The sequence below is a fragment of the Cervus elaphus genome, chromosome 12 (assembly GCF_910594005.1).
Source record: "Cervus elaphus chromosome 12, mCerEla1.1, whole genome shotgun sequence".
Taxonomy (NCBI): domain Eukaryota; kingdom Metazoa; phylum Chordata; class Mammalia; order Artiodactyla; family Cervidae; genus Cervus; species Cervus elaphus.
Genome location: NC_057826.1, coordinates 23,442,827 through 23,467,273, shown reverse-complemented (window position 1 = coordinate 23,467,273; position 24,447 = coordinate 23,442,827). Strand labels below are relative to the sequence as shown.

General features: G+C 35.5%; 1 protein-coding gene across 8 annotated transcripts in view; it reads left to right on the top strand.

Moving 5' to 3' along the window:
• The window catches only part of GPHN (gephyrin), a 524,395-nt gene that overhangs the window by 415,966 nt on the left and 83,982 nt on the right, over positions 1–24,447 (top strand). For all 8 annotated transcript variants that reach the window (XM_043918814.1, XM_043918812.1, XM_043918815.1 and 5 more), the window contains 2 exons: positions 1,709–1,846; positions 21,590–21,682. In XM_043918814.1, the coding sequence (XP_043774749.1) occupies positions 1,709–1,846; positions 21,590–21,682 (231 nt within the window). The remainder of the gene's footprint in view (positions 1–1,708; positions 1,847–21,589; positions 21,683–24,447) is intronic.

The following is a 24,447-nucleotide window of genomic DNA, read 5'->3' as shown; positions in this document are numbered from 1 at the left end:
ACTCTAAGAAGTCCCTTTCTGTCATTAAATGATACATCCATTAATTAAAAAACTATTGTCTAGTATGTACCAGATACTGTTCCAGGTATTGAGGATAACAACACTGACTAAAAAAGATAAAGTTGCTGCCGTCATGAAGCTTACCTTAGAAGGTTATAAATGTATAAGTATATAGATATGAATATCCATATATGTGTGTATATGTTTTTTCACAAAGAAAAGTAAGTAAGGAGAATAAAGAATGATAGTATATAATATTCTTTATAGGATGTTTAGCAAAGGCCTCTGGTGAAGTGATATTTTAGCAACTACCTGAAAGAAATGAGGGGTGAATGGAACCATAATATCTGGGGAAGAATGTCCAAGTAGAGGAAACGGCAAGTATGCAGACCCTAAAGAGAAACATATTTGGCTTTCTCAGGCGAGGAATCAGTATGACTACAGCACCCTGACAAGGGTGAAGTGATAAGACAACAGTGTAGATTATATGTTGGGCTTTGTAGACCATAGCAAAGACTTTACTCTGAGTGAATTGTAAAGTCATTGGAGGGTTGTGAGCAGAGATGAATACAATTCATCTTACAGTTTAAAAGGACTATCTAACTACTGTGTGAAGAATAAATTTTATAATGGGACAAGGATAGTAGCAGGGAGACCAGTTAGGACCCTATTCAGTTTCCCAGGAAATAAATGATGGTCCCAACTATTGTAGTAATTATAGAGATGATGAGTAATGATGGGATTTAGAGACATTTTAATGGTAGTTTAGATATGGTTCTGATAATAATAGAAAAATCAATGGTGTCATCAAGGTTTTGGATTAATAACTTAATGAATGGAGTTTCTATTTACCAAGATGGGAATTGCAAGAGAATAAGACATCATGTAGGTAGGTTAGGAGGATGGGGAATCAAATGTTTGATTTTGAACATGCTAGGTTTGAGTTGCCTGTTGCACACTCAAGTGCATGTTTGATGATTTATACATTTGTAGATATATATTCTTATCCACCAACTATTTGGATGACATATAAACCTGGAGGTGAAGGTAGAGGTTGGGATTGAAGATACAAAATTAGGAGTTTTAGTATATGGGTAATATTAATGCCATGACACTAGATAGGGTTACATTGGGAGTATATAACTAAATAATAATATTTTTCTATGACTTTTTTTAGAAGAAAGAGAATTTCCTATGAAATTCTAAATAAATTTAAACTTGTATATTTCTTTTCACTAACTGGCTCATTGAGTATTAAAAGTTCAGTATAGTAACTAAGGACATGGACTCTAAAGCATGGCCAGCTAGGTTTGAATCCTAGCTCTTTGTTTTCTATCTTTGCAATTTAGGCCAAGATACGTAAACTTCACTTTCCTCATCTGTAAATAAGGATAATAATGATACCTCCCTTTAGGTTGTTGTGAAGCTTAATTAGAATAGTGCCATGACACATAGTAAGCACTGAGAAAAAATTAGCCAGTATCATCATTAAACTTCACCAGCTTTTGCTACATGATATAAAATTACTAACAATTTAATGTTCTGCCAAAGCAGGCTATATTTGGGGAGCAATAGAAAAATTTTCCCCCTTAATCTTCATTTCTGGACATATGAAATGGAGACTGAGAATTGCTGTTGTTTATAAGCCATTCCCACTTTTTAATCAGGTTTCAGCATCATATTCTTAGTTGCTTATCTTCCTGTTTAGGTCACAGTGCTGTCGATATCACCAAGGTGGCTAGAAGACACCGCATGTCTCCTTTTCCTCTGACATCTATGGACAAAGCCTTTATCACAGTCCTGGAGATGACTCCGGTGCTTGGGACAGAAATCATCAACTACCGAGGTACTGTTATATTTGCCCATTGCCTTTTCTTTTCATCCTTTTCCAAACAAGATTACTCTAACACTAATACACAGTTTCCCTGAAAAAGAAATGTTATTAACCATGATCACAGTTATTACCATCTTTCTTTTCACTTCTTATTTCTACTCAACTCTAGGATCAATCTTAACAGTATACAGAGTAAAATACTCATAAATCTTCCTTTACTTTAAAAAAAAGGAAAAATTCAACTGTGTTTCTCCTATTCATCAAAATATCAATACTCTCAAGAGAGGGCTGTCAGCACTGAGTGAGGAGAATAGTTGACTGTGGTCTGCCTTATGTCCTTTCTGATAGAAGTGAGAGATAACTAATGTGTCTGGTAATTATTTTCATTTATGAAAATCATGTTTTTAAATGTAAATACTACATTAATTAATTAATCTGTGGATCACTGAGCAGCCAGTCTGGTCTCAGTTTTTCTGCTTCATCTATCCTCTCATTTTCTGCTCTTAGTTTAGTAGCACATTGAGACTAGCTTGTGGAAAGATAATGGAAAGGTAGTATTCCCCAGTGTTTCCAGTTTTTAATCAGCTACTTCCCTTTCTAAAAATCCAGTTCAGGTGCAGTCTGAATAAAATGTAGTTTCTAAATTGTTTTTGTTGTACAAATAAAAACAACGCAGAAGTATTGATTTTACAAATAAAGGACTTTATTCATAGATCGTAAAATATTCAAATTTCAATGGTATTAGAGAACATCTATACAAACACCCTAATTTTTCTACAAGAAAACTCGAAACAGCAGAAAAGGAATGGAATTAAGACTCAAGACTTAATGTTCTTGGGAATTCCCTGGCAGTTCAGTGGCTAGTACTCGGCACTTTCACTGAGGTGACCCAGGTTCAGTCCCTGTCAGGGAGCTAAGATCTTGCAAGTTGTGTGGTGCAGCCAAAAGAGAAAAAAGAAAAAAACTCAATGTTCTTCTTTTTCTACATGATAATGCTCTTCTGCCAATATTAAAATATAGAAAATAACAGTAGATAAAATTATGTTAAAAGGCCTAAAGCTAGTGAAACGTTAAATACCAAATGCTAGCCCTTTGGTCTCTGGCCGTACTTAGGCAAAAATTGCTTTAATTTACACCTGTCCTACTTCTTTGACTTACATCCTTTTAGACATGTATGTCATTAGGTTTAAACCTATTGTTTTGTTTCTGTTTTATTCCTCATTAAAGGAAATAAAGATAGTAAAACTAAAGTGGGGAATTAGAAATTAGCTGTGTGATTTCAGAAATCAATTTTAATGAAATGGTTTCTTTCTGTTATTATATGCAGATACTTAGATATTTTTATGTCAGTCAATACTAAGACATCTTCAGAAAATATGAATGTAAAATTAAGTTGGAAAAAATTTAACAGTGCTTTACATTATATAAAAATCAGTTAACCATACCTGGCCTCTTGTAATATCAGGGTAGTTTCTCTTATCATCAGTCCTTAAAAGACTCTCACTGTGATGCCAGGTCACATTTAGACAGAAATTCCAGGACTTTTAAGGAAAAAAACAGAACTGGAAATGGCCGTTTCTATTTCTCCTCTAGGGAAAAAATAATACTGTCAGACGGATTCTCTTTTCCTGTCATTGTTTGTTTCTCCCTCATTTGTTCATCAAATCAGTTGTCACTCATAAGTAAGCAAACTCTTCATGCATGGTTAACTCCTGTCAAGTGTTTCCACCCATGATGGTGAGAAATAATAGTTAGGTTTGCATTCAACCTTTGAGCTGGATCAAGCTTGGTTTTTAATGCAAAAGAGCATTATAATTAATCCTCCTAGGCACTTTAGTTAGGTGTTTAGAAAACAATACCATATACAGAAACATAATTTATTCAACAAGTATCTGTTAAAAATCTGCTGAATACTAGGCCGTGTGTTAAGTCCAGATACGCGGAGATGAATAAAATAAAACCCTACCCTGTGGTTCTCACTGTGTAGTACAGGAGAGAGACAGATAAACAGGGTGGCCCTTGTCTCCTGTACTGCCTCTTTCATAAGCTTGCCTTCCTATGTCAATTCCTTGAATATGAACTTTCTCTTCAGCTTGTCTCTGGCCCTTTTCAAATCTTACACATTATTTCAGATAACCTCATGTGTACCAGTTGTTTCAAGTACCACCTATTAAGTGATTGCTAAATCTATATCTTTACTCAGACCTTGCCTGAGCTCCAAACTCATACAACAGATGTATACCTGCTGCTACTAAATTTAACATCACTGTTACTAAACTTATTTTCTTTACCACTACAATACTCATTTCCTCTACGTCCTCTTGAATGTATCCTTTATTTGCCATTCTCTCTTCTCTCATTTTAAGTCTGTATTATTAGCTTCCTGGATTATTGTAACAGCCTTTGCTTCCCCAATTAGCATCTTCCCATCCATTTTCCAATTTGATTCCAAAGTAATCTGTTCAAATGGCAAATTTGATATTAACATTCCTTCATATAGCTCTTCAGTGGTATTCCTCACAACTCCAGATTAAATTCAAAACTCCTTGATATAAGGAGTTTTATAAGGCCCTTTGTAATCTAATTTCTTCCTACTTTTTTAGTTCCTTCTCATCAGAACTTGCTTTCCCCTAAACTTGCCATGCTGTTCCTTACCTCTTATTCTCTTATCTCTAAGCCATTGTCTCTACTGTCTTTGCTTAGGACAGTTCTGTCCTATTTCTCTGCTCAGTCACTATGTACTCTTTTTTTCTTTTTTTGGTCTGACTTTATTGAGGCATAATTAGTAAGTTAAAAGTGTATGTATTTAGGGTATTCAACATGGTGCTTTAATATACATATACGTTGTGAAATAATTACCACAATCAAGCTAATCCATGCATTCATCACCTTATAGTTACCGAGTGTGTAAGTGTGTATGGTAAGAATGCTTAAGATTTACTCTTTGAGCAAATTTCAAGTATATAATTTAGCATTATTAACTATAGTCACCATGCTTTATGTTAGATCCCCAGATCTTATTCATCTTATAATTGAAAGTTTATACCCTTTGGCCAACATCTCCCCATTTTCCCAGTACATGTTTTTTAAGAGTAAATTTTAAGAAGCTCTCCTCCATGAAGGCACTCCTGGTGTCCACGCCTCACTTTCACCAGCTAAGTTTTCTTCCTCCACGTCCACATAGCACTTTGTTCATATGTTTTATAATAGAAATGACTGGCATATTTGATAATTCTCTGTTATAAATGCTCTAATAAACAACATGGGTATAAAAAGTTGAGTGATCTAAATGTGAATCACTATAAATTGAATTGTGAGTCAGATATGGCCTATAATTCTCTTACTGAAGATAAGAGGTTTCTCCCCAGAAAAAGATTAGAAACTCATTCTCACTGTAGCTGTTATCTTTTCCAGGTATGTTTGCATTTTAATGAACAAACCTTCTTAGTTCATTCTGATTTCAGCTGGATGCACCTCTAACTATCCAATTTCATCTATCAATCACTGAATAGGAAAAGTATGCTAATGGGGATTCCAAATATTTTGCCTCTGCAAGTACACTGACACTTACAATTACAGGAGCCTGTAGAGAGATGTGCACATTTCCTAAGAGAGATCCAGAATCAGTGAATCTTTGAGGCCATTTGCCACTGTGAGATCTCTAAAATTACTTATTATATCTCTGTGAAGGTTCAGCAAGAATCCCAGAAAACTAAGAATATATCATGTATACAGAAGTGCTTGGAAGTGATGCTCTCAAGGTTATATACATAGGGTAAATCTGTGAAGGAATGTTAACAGTATAATATATTGAATGCTTATAATTTTACAAAAAGAAGGTGATTTGGAGATCAAGTAGTCTTTCTTAAAGACAAAGAAATTTAGGACCAAAGAGGTTAATAATGTTCTTAGAAAATTTGTTATGATTAAAAACAGCTAGAACCTATGATTCTTTACTCCTAGTCTGCTGTTCATTCCATTACAGCAGTTCAGTTCAGCTCACTCAGTCAGTCGTGTCCAACTCTTTGCAACCCCATGGACTGCAGCTCACCAAGCCTCCCTGTCTATCACCAACTCCCAGAGTTTACTGAAACTCATGTCCATTGAGTTGGTGATGCCATCTAACCATCTCATCCTCTGTCGTCCCCTTCTCCTCCTGCCTTCAATCTTTGCCAGCATCAGGGTCTTTTCAAATGAGTCAGTTCTTCACATCAGGTGGCCAAAGTATTGGAGATTCAGCTTCAGCATCAGTCCTTCCAATGAATATTCAGGACTGATTTCCTTTAGGATGGATTGATTGGATCTCCTTGCAGTCCAATGGACTCTCAAGAGTCTTCTCCAACACCACAGTTCAAAAGCATCAATTCTTTGGTGCTCAGCTTTCTTTATAGTCCAACTCTCACATCCATACATGACTACTGGAAAAACCATAGCCATGACTAGACAGACCTTTGTTGGCAGAGTAATATCTCTGCTTCTTAATATGCTGTCTAGGTTGGTCATAACTTTTCGTCCAAGGAGTTAAGTGGCTTGTAATTTTTAATTAAAGCAGAGTATGTCTCAAATCAGTATGAAAATTATCCTTCTAAAACAAGAGCCTAGAAGTGCATGTATATGCAAAGTTTACTGTTTATTTTAATGTGTTTTGACTACAGGTGAATTTTCTTCTGTCTCTGGGCTGTCCTTTATTATATCTACTATTTTCAACTCCTGTCTGCAGGCAAAACCTTTAAGGAGCAAGTGCTCTAATAATTAAACATACCTTCCTTTGGTTTCTTGGAAGAGAAATACCAATGGAGATAATATTTGTCACACTACCATTTATGATTCATCTTTGCTTATAAAATACATGACGTGAATACATTATAAATTCATACTTGGTGCAATACTAGCTGCTGTAAAGCAGATTAAAATATTCTAGAATTCCCTGTTATCCCCAGTGTCTTTCAGTTAACAGTGAAAAAACTAAGGTTTGAATAGAAAGGCTTCTGCTTTCTTAGGAGCATTATTTTACAAGCTCTAGGGGGTTTTTTTTAAGACTTTATAACCAAAGACTTTGGCCTTTCTGACCTGAGTTCTTTGTATTTCCACAGAAGACTTAAGCAGTTCTAGAGATGTAACCTTTAAGTTTTGCTGAACTCAGTTTAAAGCAGTGAAGTATCCTTAGAATACTGACCATGACAGACGTACTTCTCCCTATTTCTGACCTAAAATGAGATATATTTATAATACTTTTTAAAAGAGAAAAATATGTATATGAAAATATGTAATAATATTCATAGAAGAAGGTATGAAATAGGAAGATTAGTCTACCTGTTTGTGACATAGGGATGATTTAGCCAGCATTATAGGTCTGATTTTTTTTCTAAGTGAGTTAATTTTATTTAATTGTATAACTGTAAAAAATAACTTCCCCACACAAGGGGGCTTCGTGAGTGCCTAACCAGTCATATTAATATCTAGTCTACTTCTGCCTGCTGCTCTTCTGAAACCACACACCCAGCGTTTATTCAACAGTAGTACTTCGGCTCCACCTATGGGCAAAGAGAAGAGATGGTTTAAAATCCATAACAGTATTTAAATTTAAGCAAGAGAGACAGCTCCAAGTAATAAAGTATTTTGCAGCACTACTACATACTCTGTAAGTTCCCAAATCAATCATCTGGTGAGACATTGAATGAAATCTGTGGACTGCTTGGAAGAGCTAGCCGTTGCCTGATCCGTGAATCCTACTGATATATATTGATATACTTGCTGGTGTGTATTTACATTTATCCTTCAGTTCTCTTATATTTGCTTCTAACTGGAAGCCCTTACCATTTTCCAATCAATTGCATATTTCTCATCAAATCCTTTCCCTTGCCTTAGGCTTTTGGGGAAAAAAGAAATTTGGGGTAGTACATGTTTTTCTCTTTGCTGCTGCTGCTAAGTCGCTTCAGTCGTGTCCGACTCTGTGTGACCCCGTAGACGGCAGCCCACCAGGCTCCCCTGTCCCTGGGATTTTCCAGGCAAGAACACTGGAGTGGATTGCCATTTCCTTTTCTCTTTGAAGAGACTTAAATGCTGCTGGTAAGTTAACTTGATATCAACTCCAGAAGTAGAACTAATCTAATAGAGACTTAATTTACCTTAAAGATAGAATTCCTTATATTTAGTATGAGTACAAAATAAAAATTGGCCAATTTTCTGTTTTTAGGTTTTTGCTGATAACGTTAAGCATGAAGTTGTTCTTTCTTTCCAGAGGAAATGTTTTATTTTTCTTTCCAAGATATTTCAAAGATCTATAAAGACCAGATGGTATATGTATACTTCAAATATGACTTTTCTTGACTCTTCTAATATAATTATATATGTTAAAATGAGAGAAATATTCTTTTAAAAATCTCTTATTCTTGCCCTTTCAAAAATAACAGCTTTATTGAAATACAATTCATATACCATGTAACTCACCCACATAAATTATATAGTTCAAAGGTTTTTAGTTTATTCACAGATAGATATAGCCATCACCACGTCAGTTTTAGAACATACTATCACTTCAAAAAGAATCTCCACCGTCTTTAGCTATCATCCTCCTCCTAGCCCCCTAGTCCACCATCAAGTCTTAAGTAACCACTAAACTACTTATATCTCTTTAGGTTTACCTATTTTGAACATTTCACATAATGGGATTATATAATATGTGGTCTTTTATTACTGGTGTTTTCTACCTAGCATAATATTTTCAGTTTTTCCATGTTGTAACATGTATAAGTATCTCATTCCTTCCTTAAAAATTATTGTAATAAAAAACAAAATGTATCATCTTAACATCAAGTTAATTAAATTAAATTATCATTGCAATTAAGTGGCATTAAGTACATTCACACTGTTGTGAAACATATCTCCAAAATTTTCTCATACAGGATATCTGAAACTCTTTACCCATTAAACAATTCCCCTTTCCTCCTCATCCCAGCCCCTGGTAACTACCATTTTACTTTTTATTTCTAAGAATTTGACTACTTTAGATATGGTATACAAGTTGAGTCAGCAGTATTTGTCTTTTTATGGCTGGCTTATTTCACTTAGCTTAATGTCCTCAAGGTCTATCCATGTTGTGCCATGTGATAGTATTTAGATATATGCACCACATTGTTAATCCATTCATCTGTTGATGGACATTTGGAACACTTCCCAATTCTTGACTATTATGAATAGCACTACTGTGAACATGGATGTGCCCCTATCTCTTCCAACACCCTTCTTTTCAGTTCTTTTGGATATATACTCAGAAGTGAGAATGATAGATTATATGGTACTTCTATTTTTAATTTTCTGAGGAATTTTTTTCTCTTTTCCATACTGGTTGCACTATTCTACAATCCTACCAATACTACATAAGAATTCCAATTTTTCTACATTCTCATCAGCACTTGATTTTTTGATAGTAACCAATTAATGGGTGTGAGGTGATATCTCATTGTAGTTTTGATTTGCATTTTTCTGATAATTAGTGGTGTTGAGCATCTTTTCATATGCTTTTTAGCAGTTCATACATCATCTTTGGAGAAATATCTATTCAAATCCTTTCCCAGTTTTAAAATTTTTTAATTTTAGTAAATATGCAATTTTCTGTTAGTCTCAAGTGCACAGCACAGTGATTCTTTTTTTTTTTTTTTAGCACAGTGATTCTTTATACGTATACATATATATTCAGATATATGTGTGTGTGTTCATCTTTAGATTCTTTTCGATTATAGCTAATTGCAAGATATTGAGTAGAGTTTTCTGAGCTGTATAGTAACTCTTTGTTGATTACCTATTTTATATATAGTATATATATATTATATATATTTATGTAATATATAAATTATATATAATTATATAAATTATATTTTATATAATATATATTATATTATAGTATATATATATAATTAGTATATATAGTGTATATATATTAATCCCAAACTCCTAATTTATCTCTTCCCCCGACCAGCTATCCTCTTTGGTAACCATATATTTGTTTTCTATGTCTTTGAGTCTATTTCTGTTTTGTAAATAAGTTCATTTGTATCATTTTAGAGTAGTATTTTTATAAGTGATGTTATATGATATATCTCTTTCTCTGAATGATGTACTTCACTTAAGGTGATAATCTGTAGGTCCATTCATGTTGCAAATGATGCAAATGGCATCATCTCATTCTTTTTTAAGGCTGAGTACTCTTCCATTTTATACACACACACACACACACATACACACTATTTCTTTATCCATTTTTCTGTGGATGAACATTTAGGTTGCTTCCATGTCTTGACTATGAACATGAGGTTGCATGTGTTTTCAAATTAGTTTTATGTGGATATATGCCCAGGAGTGGAATTGCAGGATTATATGATAGCTCTTATTTTACCTTTTTAAGGAACCTCTGTACTGTTCTCCACAGTGGCTACACCAATTTACGTTCCCACCAACAGTGAGGAGGGTTCCTTTCTCTCCACACTCTTTACAGTATTTATTATTTGTAGATTTTTAATGATGGCCATTCTGACGTGTGCGGTGATACCTCATTGTAGTTTTGCTATTCATTTCTCTAATAATTAGTGCTATTGAGCATCGTTTCATGTGCCTGTTGGCCATTTGTATGTCTTCTTTGAAGAAATGTGTATTTAGGTCTTCTTCCCACTTTTTAATTGAGTTGTTCAGTTTATATATATTAAAGCTGTATAAGCTGGTTGTATGTTTTGGAAACTAATCCCTTGTCAGTAGCATTGTTTGTAAACATTTTCTCCCAGTCCATAAGTTGACTTTTTGTTTTGTTTATGATTTACCTTGGCTGTGCAAAAGCTTTTAAATATAACTAGGTCCCATTTGCTTATTTTTCTTTTTATTTCCCATACTCTAGAAGACAGGACCCCCACCCCCACCCCAGATATTGTGACTTATGACAAAGAGTGTTCTGCCTGTGTTTTCCTCTAGGAGTTTTATGATATCCAATCTTACATTTATGTCTTTTATCTATTTTGAATTAATTTTTGTATATGTGTGCTAGTCACTCTGGACTCTAATCCTCCAGGCTCCTCTGTCCATGGGATTCTCCAAGCAAGAATACTGGAGTGGGTTGCCAGTTCCTTCTCCAATTTTTGTATATGTATATGGTGTTAGAGAATGTTCTAATTTCGTTATTTTACATGTGGCTGTCTAGTTTTCCCCACACCACTTATTGAATAGACTGTCTTTTCTCCGTTATATATCCTTGCCTCCTTTATGGTAGATTAATAGACCATAAGTGCATGGGTTTGGGGGCTTTCTGTCCTTTTCTATTGGTCTATAAGTCTGTTTTTGTTCCAGTACCATACTGTTTTGTTTATTGCCACTTTGTAGTATAGTCTGAAGTAAGGGATTGTAGATTGAACTTTTTGCTTCATTCTTTCTCAAGATTGTTTTGGCTATTCAGAGTCTTTTGTGTTTACATACAAATTTTAAAATTTTTTGTCCTAGTTGTGTGAAAAATGTCATTGGTTAATTTGATAGGGATTGCATTGAATCCATAGATTGCTTAGGTAGTATGATAATTTTAACAATATTGATTCTTCCAGTCCAAGAATACAGTATATTAATATCTTCCATTTGTTTGTGTCATCTTTAATTTCTTTCTTAAGCATCTTATAGTTTTCAGAGTATAGATCTCTTGCCTGCTTAGGTAGTTTTATTCCTTGGGTATTTTGTTATTGTTGTTCTTTTTGATGTAGTGATAAATGAGATTGTTTCTTTAATTTCTCTTTCTGATCTTGTACTGTTAGCATATAGAAATGCAAAAAAATTCTGTTTATTAATTTTGTATCCAGCAGCTATACTGAATCTATTGATGAACTCTTATCGTTTTCTAGAAGCATCTTCCAGATTTTCTATGTATAGCATCATGTCATCTGCAAACAATGACAGTTTTACTTTTTTCCCACTTTGGATTCCTTATATCTCTTTTTTTCTCTAATTACTATAGCTCAGACTTCCAAAGCTATGTTGAATAAAAGTAGCCAGAATGGTCATCCTTGTCTTATTCCTGATTGTAGAGAAAATGCTTTCGACTTTTCACCATTGAATATGATGTTAGCTATGGGTTTGTCATTGATGGCCTTTATCATGTTGAGGTATGTTCCCTCTATGCCCACTTCCTGGAGAGTTTTTATTATAAATGGATGGTGAAATATATCAAAAGCTTTTTTCTGCATCTATTGAGAGGACCGTATTTTTTTTATTTTTCAATTTCTTAATGTGATGTATCACATTGATAGGCAGATAGTGAAAAATCCTTGCATCCCTGTGGTAAATCCCACTTGATCATGGTGTACAATTCCTTTTTTACCATTTATTTATTTATTTTTGGCTGTGCTGGGTCTTCGTTGCTTTGCATGGGCTTTCTCTCGTTGCAACAAGTGGGTGCCGCTCTTCACTGCAGCGCTTGGGCTTCTCACTGTGGCGGCTTCTTTTGCTTCAGAGCACAGGCTCAGGCACATGGGCTTCAGTGGTTGCAGCACGTGGGTTCAGTAGTTGTGGTGCAAGGCCTTAGTTGCCCAACAGCATGTGGAATCCTTCCAAACCAGGGAGCCTCCCAAACTTCACTCATAGTTGTAGGTTTTACGTTTAGGTCTTTAATCCTTTGTGAGTTAAGTTTTGTATATGGTGGAAGATAAGAGTCCGGTTTCCTTCTTTCAAATGTGGCTATCCAGTTTCCCCAACATCATTTTTTTAAAACTATCGTTTCCCCATTGAGTGGTCTTGACACCCTTGTCAAAAGTCATTTGACCATATACATGAGTGTTTATTTCTGTGCTCTCTATTCTATTCCATTTGTATTAGAGCTCTCCAGAGAAATAGAACCAATAGAATATATATAGGAAGAAATTTATTACGAGGAATTGAGTCACATGATTATGGAGGCTGAGAAGTCCCATGATTTGCCATCTGCAAGCTGGAGACCCAGGAAAGTTGGTGTTATAATTCCATTCCATGTCCAAAGGCCTGCAGACCAAGGGAGTTAATGGATAAAGCCCATCCAAGGGCAGAAGACCAACATCCCAAGTCAAAAGGCAGGCAGGAAGCAAAAGGGACCATTTTTTTCTCCACCTTTTGTTCTATTCAAATGCCCAGTGGATAGAATGATGCCACCCATGTGGTGAGGGTGATATATTTTATTTATTTCACCAATTCAAATACGAATCTCATCTGGACATATTCTTTTGGAATTGCATATGAATTTTAGGATGAATTTTTCTATTTCTGAAAAAAAATGCCGTTTGCATTTTAATGAGATTATGTTGAATGTATAAGTGACTTTAGGTAGCATGGGCTCTAAGAATACTATGTCTTTAAATTCCTGAACAAAGAATGTCTTTCCATTTATTTCTTTCTTCTTTATAATTTCTTTCAGCAATGCTTTATGGTTTCCATTAGTACCTCACTTCTTTTTGTGGCCAAATAATATTTCATTGTATGTATTGGGTTTTTATCCATTAGCCGCCTTGATTTGCAGGCCTTTGGACTTGGACTGGAATTATAACACGAGTTTTCCTGAGTTTTTCTGAATGAACTTTTTGGCTAATCCAATATACATCACTTTTATTTATCCATTCATCAATTGATCTGTTGGATTGTTTCCATCTTTTGAGTATTAATGAATAATGCTGCAATTAATATTTGTTTACAAGTTTTTGTCTGGACATATGTTTTCATTGGACTTCTCTGGTAGCTCAGCTGGTAAAGAATCCGCCTTCAGTTGACTCCAGTTCAATTCCTGGGTCAGGAAGATCCCGTAGAGAAGGGATTGGCTACCCATTCCAGTATTCATGGGGTTTCCTGGTGGCTCATATGGTAAAGAATCCTCCTGCAATGTGGGAGACCTGGGTTTGATCCGTGGGTTGGGAAGATCCCCTGGAGGAGGGCATGGCAACCCACTCCAGTATTCTTGCCTGGAGAATCCCCACAGACAGAGGAGCCTGGCAAGGCACAGGCCATGGGGTTGCAAAGAGTTGTACACAACTGAGCAACTAAACACAGCACATGTTTTCATTTCTCTTGGATTTATTGTTCCCTTTTAAGAAGAACAGAATTTAAATAATAGCAAAGACTCCTGGAAGTCTAGGCTGCTAAAACTTATTTTGAATATAACCTGTATTTTTTGTTTTGATTAGACACAGAGGAAAGAAAAAATACGGTTTTGTGTCTTCAGAAACTTAAGAAACCAAATGCACACTTCTCGCACTCATCACCCTAAAAACTCTTTACACACAATTTTGCAAGTACTTACTGACATACTACTAACTGAATATACGGAGTTGTATTCAGAGGGGCATCAGGAGAACCTATATCTTTAATGAAGTCTTGAAATAGATGATGGACATTTATTGATAGCAAAAGGAAAATATCCAGGTTTAGGAAAGTCATGACTGTAATCATGGAGGTAAGCATCCATTATACAAAAAGATTTGCTTAAAGGAGTGTAAATGGGGAATAATGAAAGTAAAAGTTAACAAGATGTCCTTCTCTATTTTATGTATTCTTTGGGTGAAGTTGTTTGTATTAATATTTGATTGATAAGACTCTTTTCTCTATTTATCCAACATTTCCCTCCTTAGTCCTAATCATTAATGTACTCATTCATTGACTCAGTCATTCAGCAAACACTCATTGAGTGCCTTTTAAGTACCAAACACTGTGTTTGGTACTGGGGATACAGTGACGGGTGAGTTATGCTGTGAAAACAAGGAATTAACAACTTAATGAAGAAGTCAAGATATAATAGCTTCACAAGCAACCTAATGTAATGTGAAAAGTATACCATAACAGATGGATACAAATGTTTGAAAAATATGAAGACTGTATATAATCCCTTCAAACCATTCTATATCTTGTCACTAGGTACTTAAAAGTTCTATTAAAAAGTGCTATTCCTTAAAAGTTCCATTATCTCTGAAAGATTTAAATGCTGCTGGGAGGTTAACTTGAAGTCATTACTTTCCTTAAAATCCTCCATTGGATTCCCATTTTCAGAAGATTAAGTTTAAATTCCCTTGATCCTGCTTCTGTTGTTGAAAATGCCCCCAACTCTTCTCCTACTTCGTTTGTACTTAAAACTTTAAAACTCAGCATAGGTATCATCTCATCTAGGAAGATTTTCTTGATGTTCCACAAATTGTTGGTTAGGTGGTTTTTTCCAGTTGTTGTCGTCACTAAGTCATGTCAGACTCTGCAACCTCATGGACTGTAACATGACAGGCTCCTCTGTCCTCCACTATCTCCCAGAGTTTGCTCAAATTCATGTCTTTTGAGTTGGTAATGCTATCTAACCATCTCATCCTCTGCTGCCCCCTTCTTTTGCCTTCGATCTTTCCCAGCATCAGGTTCTTTTCCAGTGAGTTGACTCTTCATATCAGGTGGCTAAAGTATTGGAGCTTCAGCAGCAATCCTTTCAGTGAATATTCAGGGTTAATTTCCTTTAAGAATGAAGGGTTTGATCTCTTTGCTGTCCAAGGCACTCTCGAGAGTCTTCTTGAGCACCACAATTTGAAAGCATCAATTCTTTGGCGCTAAGCCTTCTTAACAGACCAACTCTCAAATCTGTATATAACTACTGGAAAAGCCATAGCTTTGAGTATACGGCCCTTTGCTGCAAAGTGATGTCTCTGCTTTTTAATACTCTGTCTAGGTTTGCCATAGCGTTAGTTCTTTTGTGTATTCTTGCCATCTCATCTTAGTCTCTTCTGCTTCTGTTACATTTTTATCACTTCTGTCCTTTATCGTGCCCATCCTTGCATGAAATGTTCCCTTGATATCTCCAGCTTTCTTGAAGAAATCTCTAATCTTACCCATTTTATTGTTTTCCTCTATTTCTTTGCATTGTGTATTTAAGGCCTTCTTATCTCTCCTTTGCTAGTCTTTGAAACTCTGCATTCAGCTGAGTGTATCTTTCCCTATCTCCTTTGCCTTCTACTTCTCTTCCTTCCTCAGCTATTTGCGAAGTCTCCTCAGACAACCACTTTGCCTTCTTACATTTCTTTTTCTTTGGAATGGTTTTGGTCACTGCCTCCTGTATATTGTTATGGACCTCCATCCACTCTGTCTAGTCACCTCCAATCATAAGGGATTTGATTTAGGTCATACCTGAATGGCCTAGTAGTTTTCCCTACTTTCTTCAATTTAAGCCTGAATTTTGCAGTAAGGAGCTCATGATCTGAGCTGATTTTTTCTGTATACCTCCCATATTACCCTGATGATATATTGTCACTGCCCATACTGTACTATCTTGTACTCATATTTTTATTTTTCCATATTCGCCTTTCTCACATATACTGTTACATGTGAATTCCTTGAGGAAATCAGTCAGGTCTTACTAGTATTTTTGTCCACAGTGTCTAGCATATAGTAGGTTCCCAGTGTTTGATGATGAATGAATAAATAAATTAGTCAGTGAACTGTTTTTTCTTGTTTAAAGGCAGAAGACCAAAGACATAATATCTGAGCTGAAACTTAGGGGATACCTAAGATTCACTAGGCACAGAAAAGAAAGGAAAAAAATATTCCTGTCCAAGGCAACATTATTTGCAAAGGCATAGAAATAAGAAAAAGCCCACCATGTTTAAGATACAGCAAATCATTCTTTGTATCAGAAACTAGACACTTGTCAGAAATAAAGCTCAATCTCAGTATAAACATTTTCCAAATTATGCTGGGCAAGCCTTATGCTAGCACTACAGAATTCTTAAAATAGGATCTGTGTATTATTTTGTAGCCTAGTGAATCTTGGGTAGATTGTGGCATTAAATAACTCACTTATAGGATGTAGAGAACAGGGAACCTCCACCAACACTGTTGGTGAGAATGTAAATTGGTACAGCCACTGCAGAAAGCAGTATGAAAGTTTCACAGAAAACTAAAAATAGGACTACCATATAACCCAGCAATTCCACTCCTGGGTGTGTATCCAAAAAAGTAAAAACACTAATGAAAAAAGATACATGCACCCCGGTGTTCCTGGCAGCATTATTTATGATTGCCAAAATATGGAACCAACCTAAGTGTCCATCAACAGATGAATGGATAAAGACATTACACACACACACAATGGACTGCTACTCATCCATAAAAAAAGTATGAAGTTTTGCCTTTTGCAGCAATGTGGATGGAATTAGAGGATATTATGCTAAGTGAAGGGGCTTTCCCAGTGGCTCAGGCAGTAAAGGATCAGCCTACAATGCAGGAGACCCCAGTTCGACCCCTGGGTCAGGAAGATCCCATGGAGAAGGGAATGGCTACCCACTCCAGTATTCTTGCCTGGAGAATTTCATGGACAGAGGAGCCTGACAGGCTACAGTCCATGCAAAGAGTCGGACATGACAGAGCTACTAACACACGCTACATATGCTAAGTGAAATAAGTCAGACAAAGAAAGATACTGTATGATATCATTTATATATGGAATCTAAAATAAACTAGTGAATATAACAAAAAAGCAGCAGACTCACAGATGTAGAGAACAAACTAGAGGTTACAAGTGGGGAGAGGAAGGAGGGAAGGGGCAATATAGGGGTAAGGAAGTACAAGCTATTAGATATAAAATAAGCTATAAGCATATGTTGTACAACACAGGGAATATAGCCAATATATTTTTTTTCATTTATTTTTATTAGTTGGAGGCTAATTACTTTACAATATTGTAGTGGTTTTTGTCATACATTGACATGAATCAGCCATGGATCCACATGTATTCCTCATCCCGATCCCCCCTCCCACCTCCCTCTCTACCCCATTCCTCCAGGTCTTCCCAGTGCACCAGGCCCGAGCACTTGTCTCATGCATCCAGCCTGGGCTGGCGATCCGCCCCACCCTAGATAATATACATGTTTTGATGCTGTTCACTCGAAACATCCCACCCTCACCTTCTCCCACAGAGTCCAAAAGTCTGTTCTGTACATGTGTCTCTTTTTCTGTTTTGCATATAGGGTTATCGTTACCATCTTTCTAAATTCCATATATATGTGCTAGTACACTGTATTGGTCTTTATCTTTCTGGCTTACTTCACTCTGTATAATGGGCTCCAGTTTCATCCATCTCATTAGAACTGATTCAAATGAATTCTTTTTAATGGCTGAGTAATATTCCATGGTGTATATGTACCACAGCTTCCTTATCCATTCATCTGCTGATGGGCATCTAGGTTGCCTCCATGTCCAATATTTTATAGTAACTATAAATGGAGTATAATCTTTAAAAATTGCAAATCACTATGTTCTATGCTTGTAACTGATATAACATTTACAGCAACTATATTTCAATAAATAATTAAATAAGCACACTAATTCCTTGTCATATGTACATCTCAATCTGTCATTATTATTTGATTCTCCTCAGATTTGCAGGCTATTTTTTAGTGTTTATGTGTATGGTAAAATGGGAGTAAGGAGGGGCAATTATTACTGGAAACTTACATAACAGAATTTTTACTTTAGTCAATCTAATTACACCAAATTATGGTTGAGTAGACCCTATACCTTAGGAACCATCCAGAATGGAATGGCACAATAAGATATATGAGTAACTCAAGCATTAAAGGGAGAAATCAAGTTAGCTGATACGCCTTTCTCTAAATTGGCCATCAATGAGACCTTAGTTAACTTATGTTAAGTTGCTGCAGTAGCTAAGACTGTCAGTATCAACAGGCTTTCAGACTTAGCATACTAAGTGTTCAGCCTCTTTCTTCCTGGAATATAGAAGTAAAAAGAGTCTTGATGAGCATGTATCACTTCTCTTGGGCTACTGGCAAGGACCTAGGGAGGAAAAATACATGTGCTAACTGTTGATGACAGCCGTTCTTTGTAGTTTTTTGTGGTGGTGGTAACACATAAGACTTACCATTTTAATCATGTTAAACTGTACAGTTCAGTGACACTAAATATATTTCTGTTGTTCTGCAACTGTCACTACCTTCCATCTCCAAAACTATTTCATCATCCCAAACTGAAACTACATACTTGTTAAAAAATAACTTCCTATTCCTCCCTTTTCCCAGCCCGTGACAACCACCATTCTACTTTTTGATAATTATAATTTTGAATACTCTAATTACCTCAAATAAGTGAAATCATGTGATGTTTGTCCTTTTGTGTCTGGCTTGTTTCAGCTATTTTCACTTATTTCATAATCCCTTCAAGTTTCACCCATATGTATATGGATAACATATGTAAGAATTTCCTTCTTTGTTAAGGCTGAATAATATTCCTATATGTATGTACCACATTTTGTTTACCCCTTCATCTGTCAGTGGATACTTGGGTTACTTCCACTTTTTACTATTGTGAATAATGCCACTGTGAAAATAGGCACACAAATACCTGTTCACGTTTCTACTACTACTTCTTTTGAACATATACCTAGAAGTGAAATTGCTGGATTATATGGTAATTCTATCTTTAATTTTTTGAGGACTCACCTTGTAGCTTTTTTAAATGTTAGAACAGAGAAAGAGCAGTATGTGAAGGGTATGTAGCTATTGCCATTGTAGCAATGATTGAAGTTCTAAGATCTAAATTTCAGTTCTGTCTTAGCTATCTGTAAAATATGTGATCTTGGGTAGGTTACCCTGTTTAAACTTCTCTTAATTCACCTCTAAAATGAATATAATAATGCTTTACTAGATTTTTTAAAGAATTAAATGAAATTATATATGTGATGTTACTTGGTAATTTATAAAATGCAATATAAACATTTATTAGATAACTAGATCAGCTGCCAGAAAAACTCAGCCCTGGTGCTATCTTTGATTATTAAATACTATTATTGAGTTATTCAAATCCCTGCAAAGTTATTCTCTCAGGATCTGTACTGGTGTCACACCTCCATTTTCATTCACCACACTGGATAGAATAGTTTCAGATAAGGAGCTAACCCAAGTAGTTTATTTTGACCCTAAGCAGATGCCATAGGATCCACTACCAGAGGCTACCTTATAGCTTCAGGTTCATTTGAGAGTTAATGTTGTATATGTTTATACAAACAAGGCCCTCTAGTCCCACCATTTCCCTGGTCTTACAAAGTATGGTCCATAGCTCAGGATAGCTCTAGAATAGTTTCAACCTCCTGAAAGTACCTACAGCTAGTTCTCCCAATTCAGGTGTCACTTTCCTTAAAAAGGGTCAATATCACTATCACTGTGGATCAGAGTACAAAATTTAAAATCAGTCTGTACTTACTTCTTTGTCCTGGTTTCTGGAAACCAGAGGACCCAAAGTAGCTAGGAATGACAAAGCTAAAAACGAAAGACAGACCCCAAAAAAATTCATCCATCCAGCTCTGGAAACAATAGAATTTTCTAAACCTATACAAACATGTGTAAATCAAGTTCTATATTACTTATAGTCTTTGGAGGGAAGTTTGATTTTTTTTTTCCCTCCTCTTCTTCTTCCTTCTCTACGTCCTATTAATTATTATATTATTTCTTTAATAGCAATAGTAATGATAATAATGGGATTCCCTGGTGGCTCAGACAGTAAAGCGTCTGCCTACAAAGTGGGAGACCCGGGTTCGATCCCTGGGTCGGGAACATCCCCTGGAGAAGGAAATGGCAACCCACTCCAGTACTCTTGCCTAGAAAATTCCATGGATGGAGGAGCCTGGTGGGCTACAGTCCATGGGGTCACAAAGAGTCGGACACGACTGAGCGACTTCACAATGATAAGGGCAGATTCTGACTAGAGGATTTAAGTAATTGGTCGTTACTCTTGAAACTTTTATTCTTATTGGCATGAAATAAAACTCCTGGGAGCTCACCAAAGATGATTGTCATCCAGAGTATATGAACAGTGGTTTGAATAGTCACTTCACACAATAGATTACTGATGCTCTTCTTCTAGTCACTGCTTTTTTTAAGTTAATAAAGTCAAATTTTTGGCTAAAGTTAAATAGAATGCTAAGGGAGCTCCTTTCTTTACTTTTCTCTTCTAAAAGAAAAAAATTATAAATATTACATGTGATCATTGTAGAAAACTTGGGAACTTTCAGAAAAGTATAGCATAGGATATAAAAGTATACATAATTCTAATATTGCAGTAAACAAATACTTTTCTATTTTCACGTATGTCCTTCCCATCTTTTTCTATTGATCTATACACATATATTTTAACATAGTTAAGATTATACTTTACATGTAGAGTTCTACATGTTTTAAAATGCATGTTATAAGAATTTTCTTGTGTCGGTGAATATTCCTTATAAAATACAAATATTTTATACTATTTTGTCATAAGGATACATCACTGTTTAAATTTCTGTATTGTTAATCTTTTTATTTCTTTCCATTTCTCACTAATGTAAGCAACTCTTAAATAAACACAGGAAAACTTGTCCATTTTCTTAGAAGTGAAATTACTGGGTCAATGACTATGACTATTAAAGAACTTGTTTTTTAAGGAAAATCATCTTTGAGTTGTTAAAGGGCTTATGACACATCAACTTGAACACATCTTTGATGACTATGGAGCTACTCGTATTCAAATAACCCCTATAAGTGTTACTAATCATTGACTGAATCTAATCTTTCATTTCAGACACTAGGATGCATCTCTTCCTTCTGCCACCTATTTCTTGGGATAGAAATCAGGAGATCTGACTGAGCCCTTATACAAGCTTTGTCAGACAAGTACTTAATGTCCATCTTATTTAGGACCACCTGTTTAACCCACTGCACTCAACATCCATATTTTCCTTTTTTTCTCTTACAGATGGAATGGGGCGAGTCCTTGCTCAAGATGTATATGCAAAAGACAACCTACCCCCTTTTCCAGCATCGGTAAAAGATGGCTATGCTGTCCGAGGTAAATATTTTGGTTTTCTTGAGTATCAACATACTCACATTGGTTTTGGGGGGTTTGTTGGCTTGTTATGCTTTGCTGTTGGTGTTCTGTTTTTGGATTTTGGGCTCAGCCCAGGTACCTAATGACTGTTACATCTGGTTCCCACTTGTTTGTAAAAATTTATTCACAGATAACAATATTAACCTACACCTAAATATTTCCTGGCACAATCTTGAATAAAACTTCAGAGAAAATACTGTAGTTACTTGAAAATTCTTACTCACAAATAAATATGTAGAGATTGATAAAGACACTGTGCCATAATTCTTTTGGCCTCTACATACACCAGATAGCAGACAGTCTTAGTCTAAAGTTTTCCAGATGTTCTCTAGTGGAAAACATCTATAGGTCCAAGGAAGACAAGCAAATTCCCACCATCGGGACAAAGTGGGCCAGTTTTTTCTTTTGCTTTAAATTCAAACATCAGTAAGAGCTTCATAGAAAGCAAGTGTGAGGGAAACCTCTAGATCCCTAGAAGGTTCTATATTTCAGAGCTCCAAAGCCCCAGATGGTACCAGCAATTCACGCCTTCAGAATTGCCTAGGATGACATAAAGCTGAAAAGCAAAATCATTTGCCTCCCTAAAGTCCAATTTAAGAAAACACAAAATGAAATTGCAACTGAATTGCTTAGAAACTAATACTAGTTATATTATATTGGCTGACATCATTGAAGAAACGTCTAAAAACATTCCCCATTTTATCAGAGCTGTTAAGAATGCCAGTTCCTTTTTAATGATCATTTATGGAGTCCCTTACTTGACTGTCTTCATTTTTTATTTTTATTTTTATACTCATCTAACCATTAAAATATTTTCCTCTTTCTTGTGATTAAATATGTTCACTGATCTCCTCCATGTTGCATGACCAACTCTTAGGAGTATCTTTCTGTGTTGGAGACAGTAGAACAAATGGTTAAAGTTCTAGACTTCAAGCAAAGAAAGAGTGATCTGGGCTCTCGTACCAGTTCCATCCGTGTAACTTTAAGCAAATCAGTTCAATTTTTTGATCCTTGGTTTTCTTGTCTATAAAACTGTAATAATTATACCCATACTTACCCCAACAGGTTATTGTGAGGACTAAGTGGGACTGTAGAAAGTCTTAAAGTATCTGGCATAAAAAAAAGCTCTCAAAGTTTTTAATGTTTAGTAATAGTACCTATTATTATCAATCTTATTAGTATTATCATATTTACTTAAACCATCTCTGAAAAAAGGATAACATTATCTGAACTGTTATTCTCATAAAACAATGGAGAGATTAATTCCTCCTAGTATATTCTTTCTCACAAAGCTGCCTTAAATGCACCTAACTTAGCTTGATCTCACTAAATTAGTTGTTTTCATTGTCCAGTCACTAAGTTGTGTCCAACTCATACAACCGCATGGACTGCAACATGCCAGGCTTCCCTGTCCTCTACTATCTCCCGACTTTGCTCAAGTTCATGTCCATTGAGTCGGTGATGTTATCCAAATTAGAGCTGAAAACAAATAACAAATACTCACTGCCTCCTTTGTTTAAGTTCATTTCTATAATGTTTATTAAGATGAATATTGTTCAGAAAGAAATTTATTTTAGTATTCTGATAGCCTCATTGACTCTTCTTTCTTATTCCTTCTAAAATGTAACTTCTGTCTGAACTTTTAATTGGTAGCCATATTGGATTGCTTTGAAATGACAAAGAATTCTTACTTCCAGAGTAGAACAAACAACTACAGCAGATGAAACACCAAAGGGTCAAGAAAGTCTATTTTTTTTTACATTCTCAGTAATATAAAGTAGGAGAAAGTGAGGAAATATATGAGACAGAATTATTAAATAATAAATTATTATTATTATAAATAAATTATTAAATAATATGAGACAGAATTATTCCAAAACAGAATGTTGTTCTGTGATTTTTACATAAGGTAGCAGCAGCTCAATATAAAACTATTGCTTTTAGTTTTTTTAGTTAGCCCACATGAACAATGAAAGAGCCTTTCTGCAACTGTAGAGTCTATCAAAGAAATGTATATATAAAATTACCATTTAGACTATCATATTCTATTGTTTTAAAGTGGTGGTGTTTTTAGTTATTTCACACAGGTACACAAACACACAGAGACATTTGAAATGGCATCTCACAATATAAAAGATTCAACAGACAATCTGCCATGCAGCTAATTCACATTATTTCTTTCCTGTGAAGTATTGCTAGTTCTCTAAGATATGGAATATATAACAGAGACATAACACATAACAGAAAACCATCCCGGAAATGGTTACATTTCAAAGTTGGAATGGTTGGTTAATTACGATCAACATCACAATAAGGCAGCAGAGGTTCTCAGCGAACAAAAAGGCATGGCCTAAGTCTTTTCTGTGCTGAACACCACCCCTAGGCAGTGTTTTGGTAAAGAATAGCCTTGAGGCTGTTGTTGTGGCTCTCTACCACTCTGCGTCCTACACCTCTTCTCTCCACCCTGTCTTCCTTTACTCCAGTCCTTCCTCCCCACTCCTTTATTCTCCCTGTTTTTCTTCTCCTCTGCCTTTGCCTTAGGCCTTCCAGTAATAACCCGTGGCACCTGTGAACATTGCTAACCCTCTAGGTGTAAAGAGGTTCCTAACTTGCTCTGGATCACTAAGCATTAGCCAGTATCCTTCAGAAACATGTGGGATAAAACTCCAAAGCAGTTGGAGGATCTCTTGCTTTTAAGGTATGTGGGTTGAAAAATCAAGACAGTA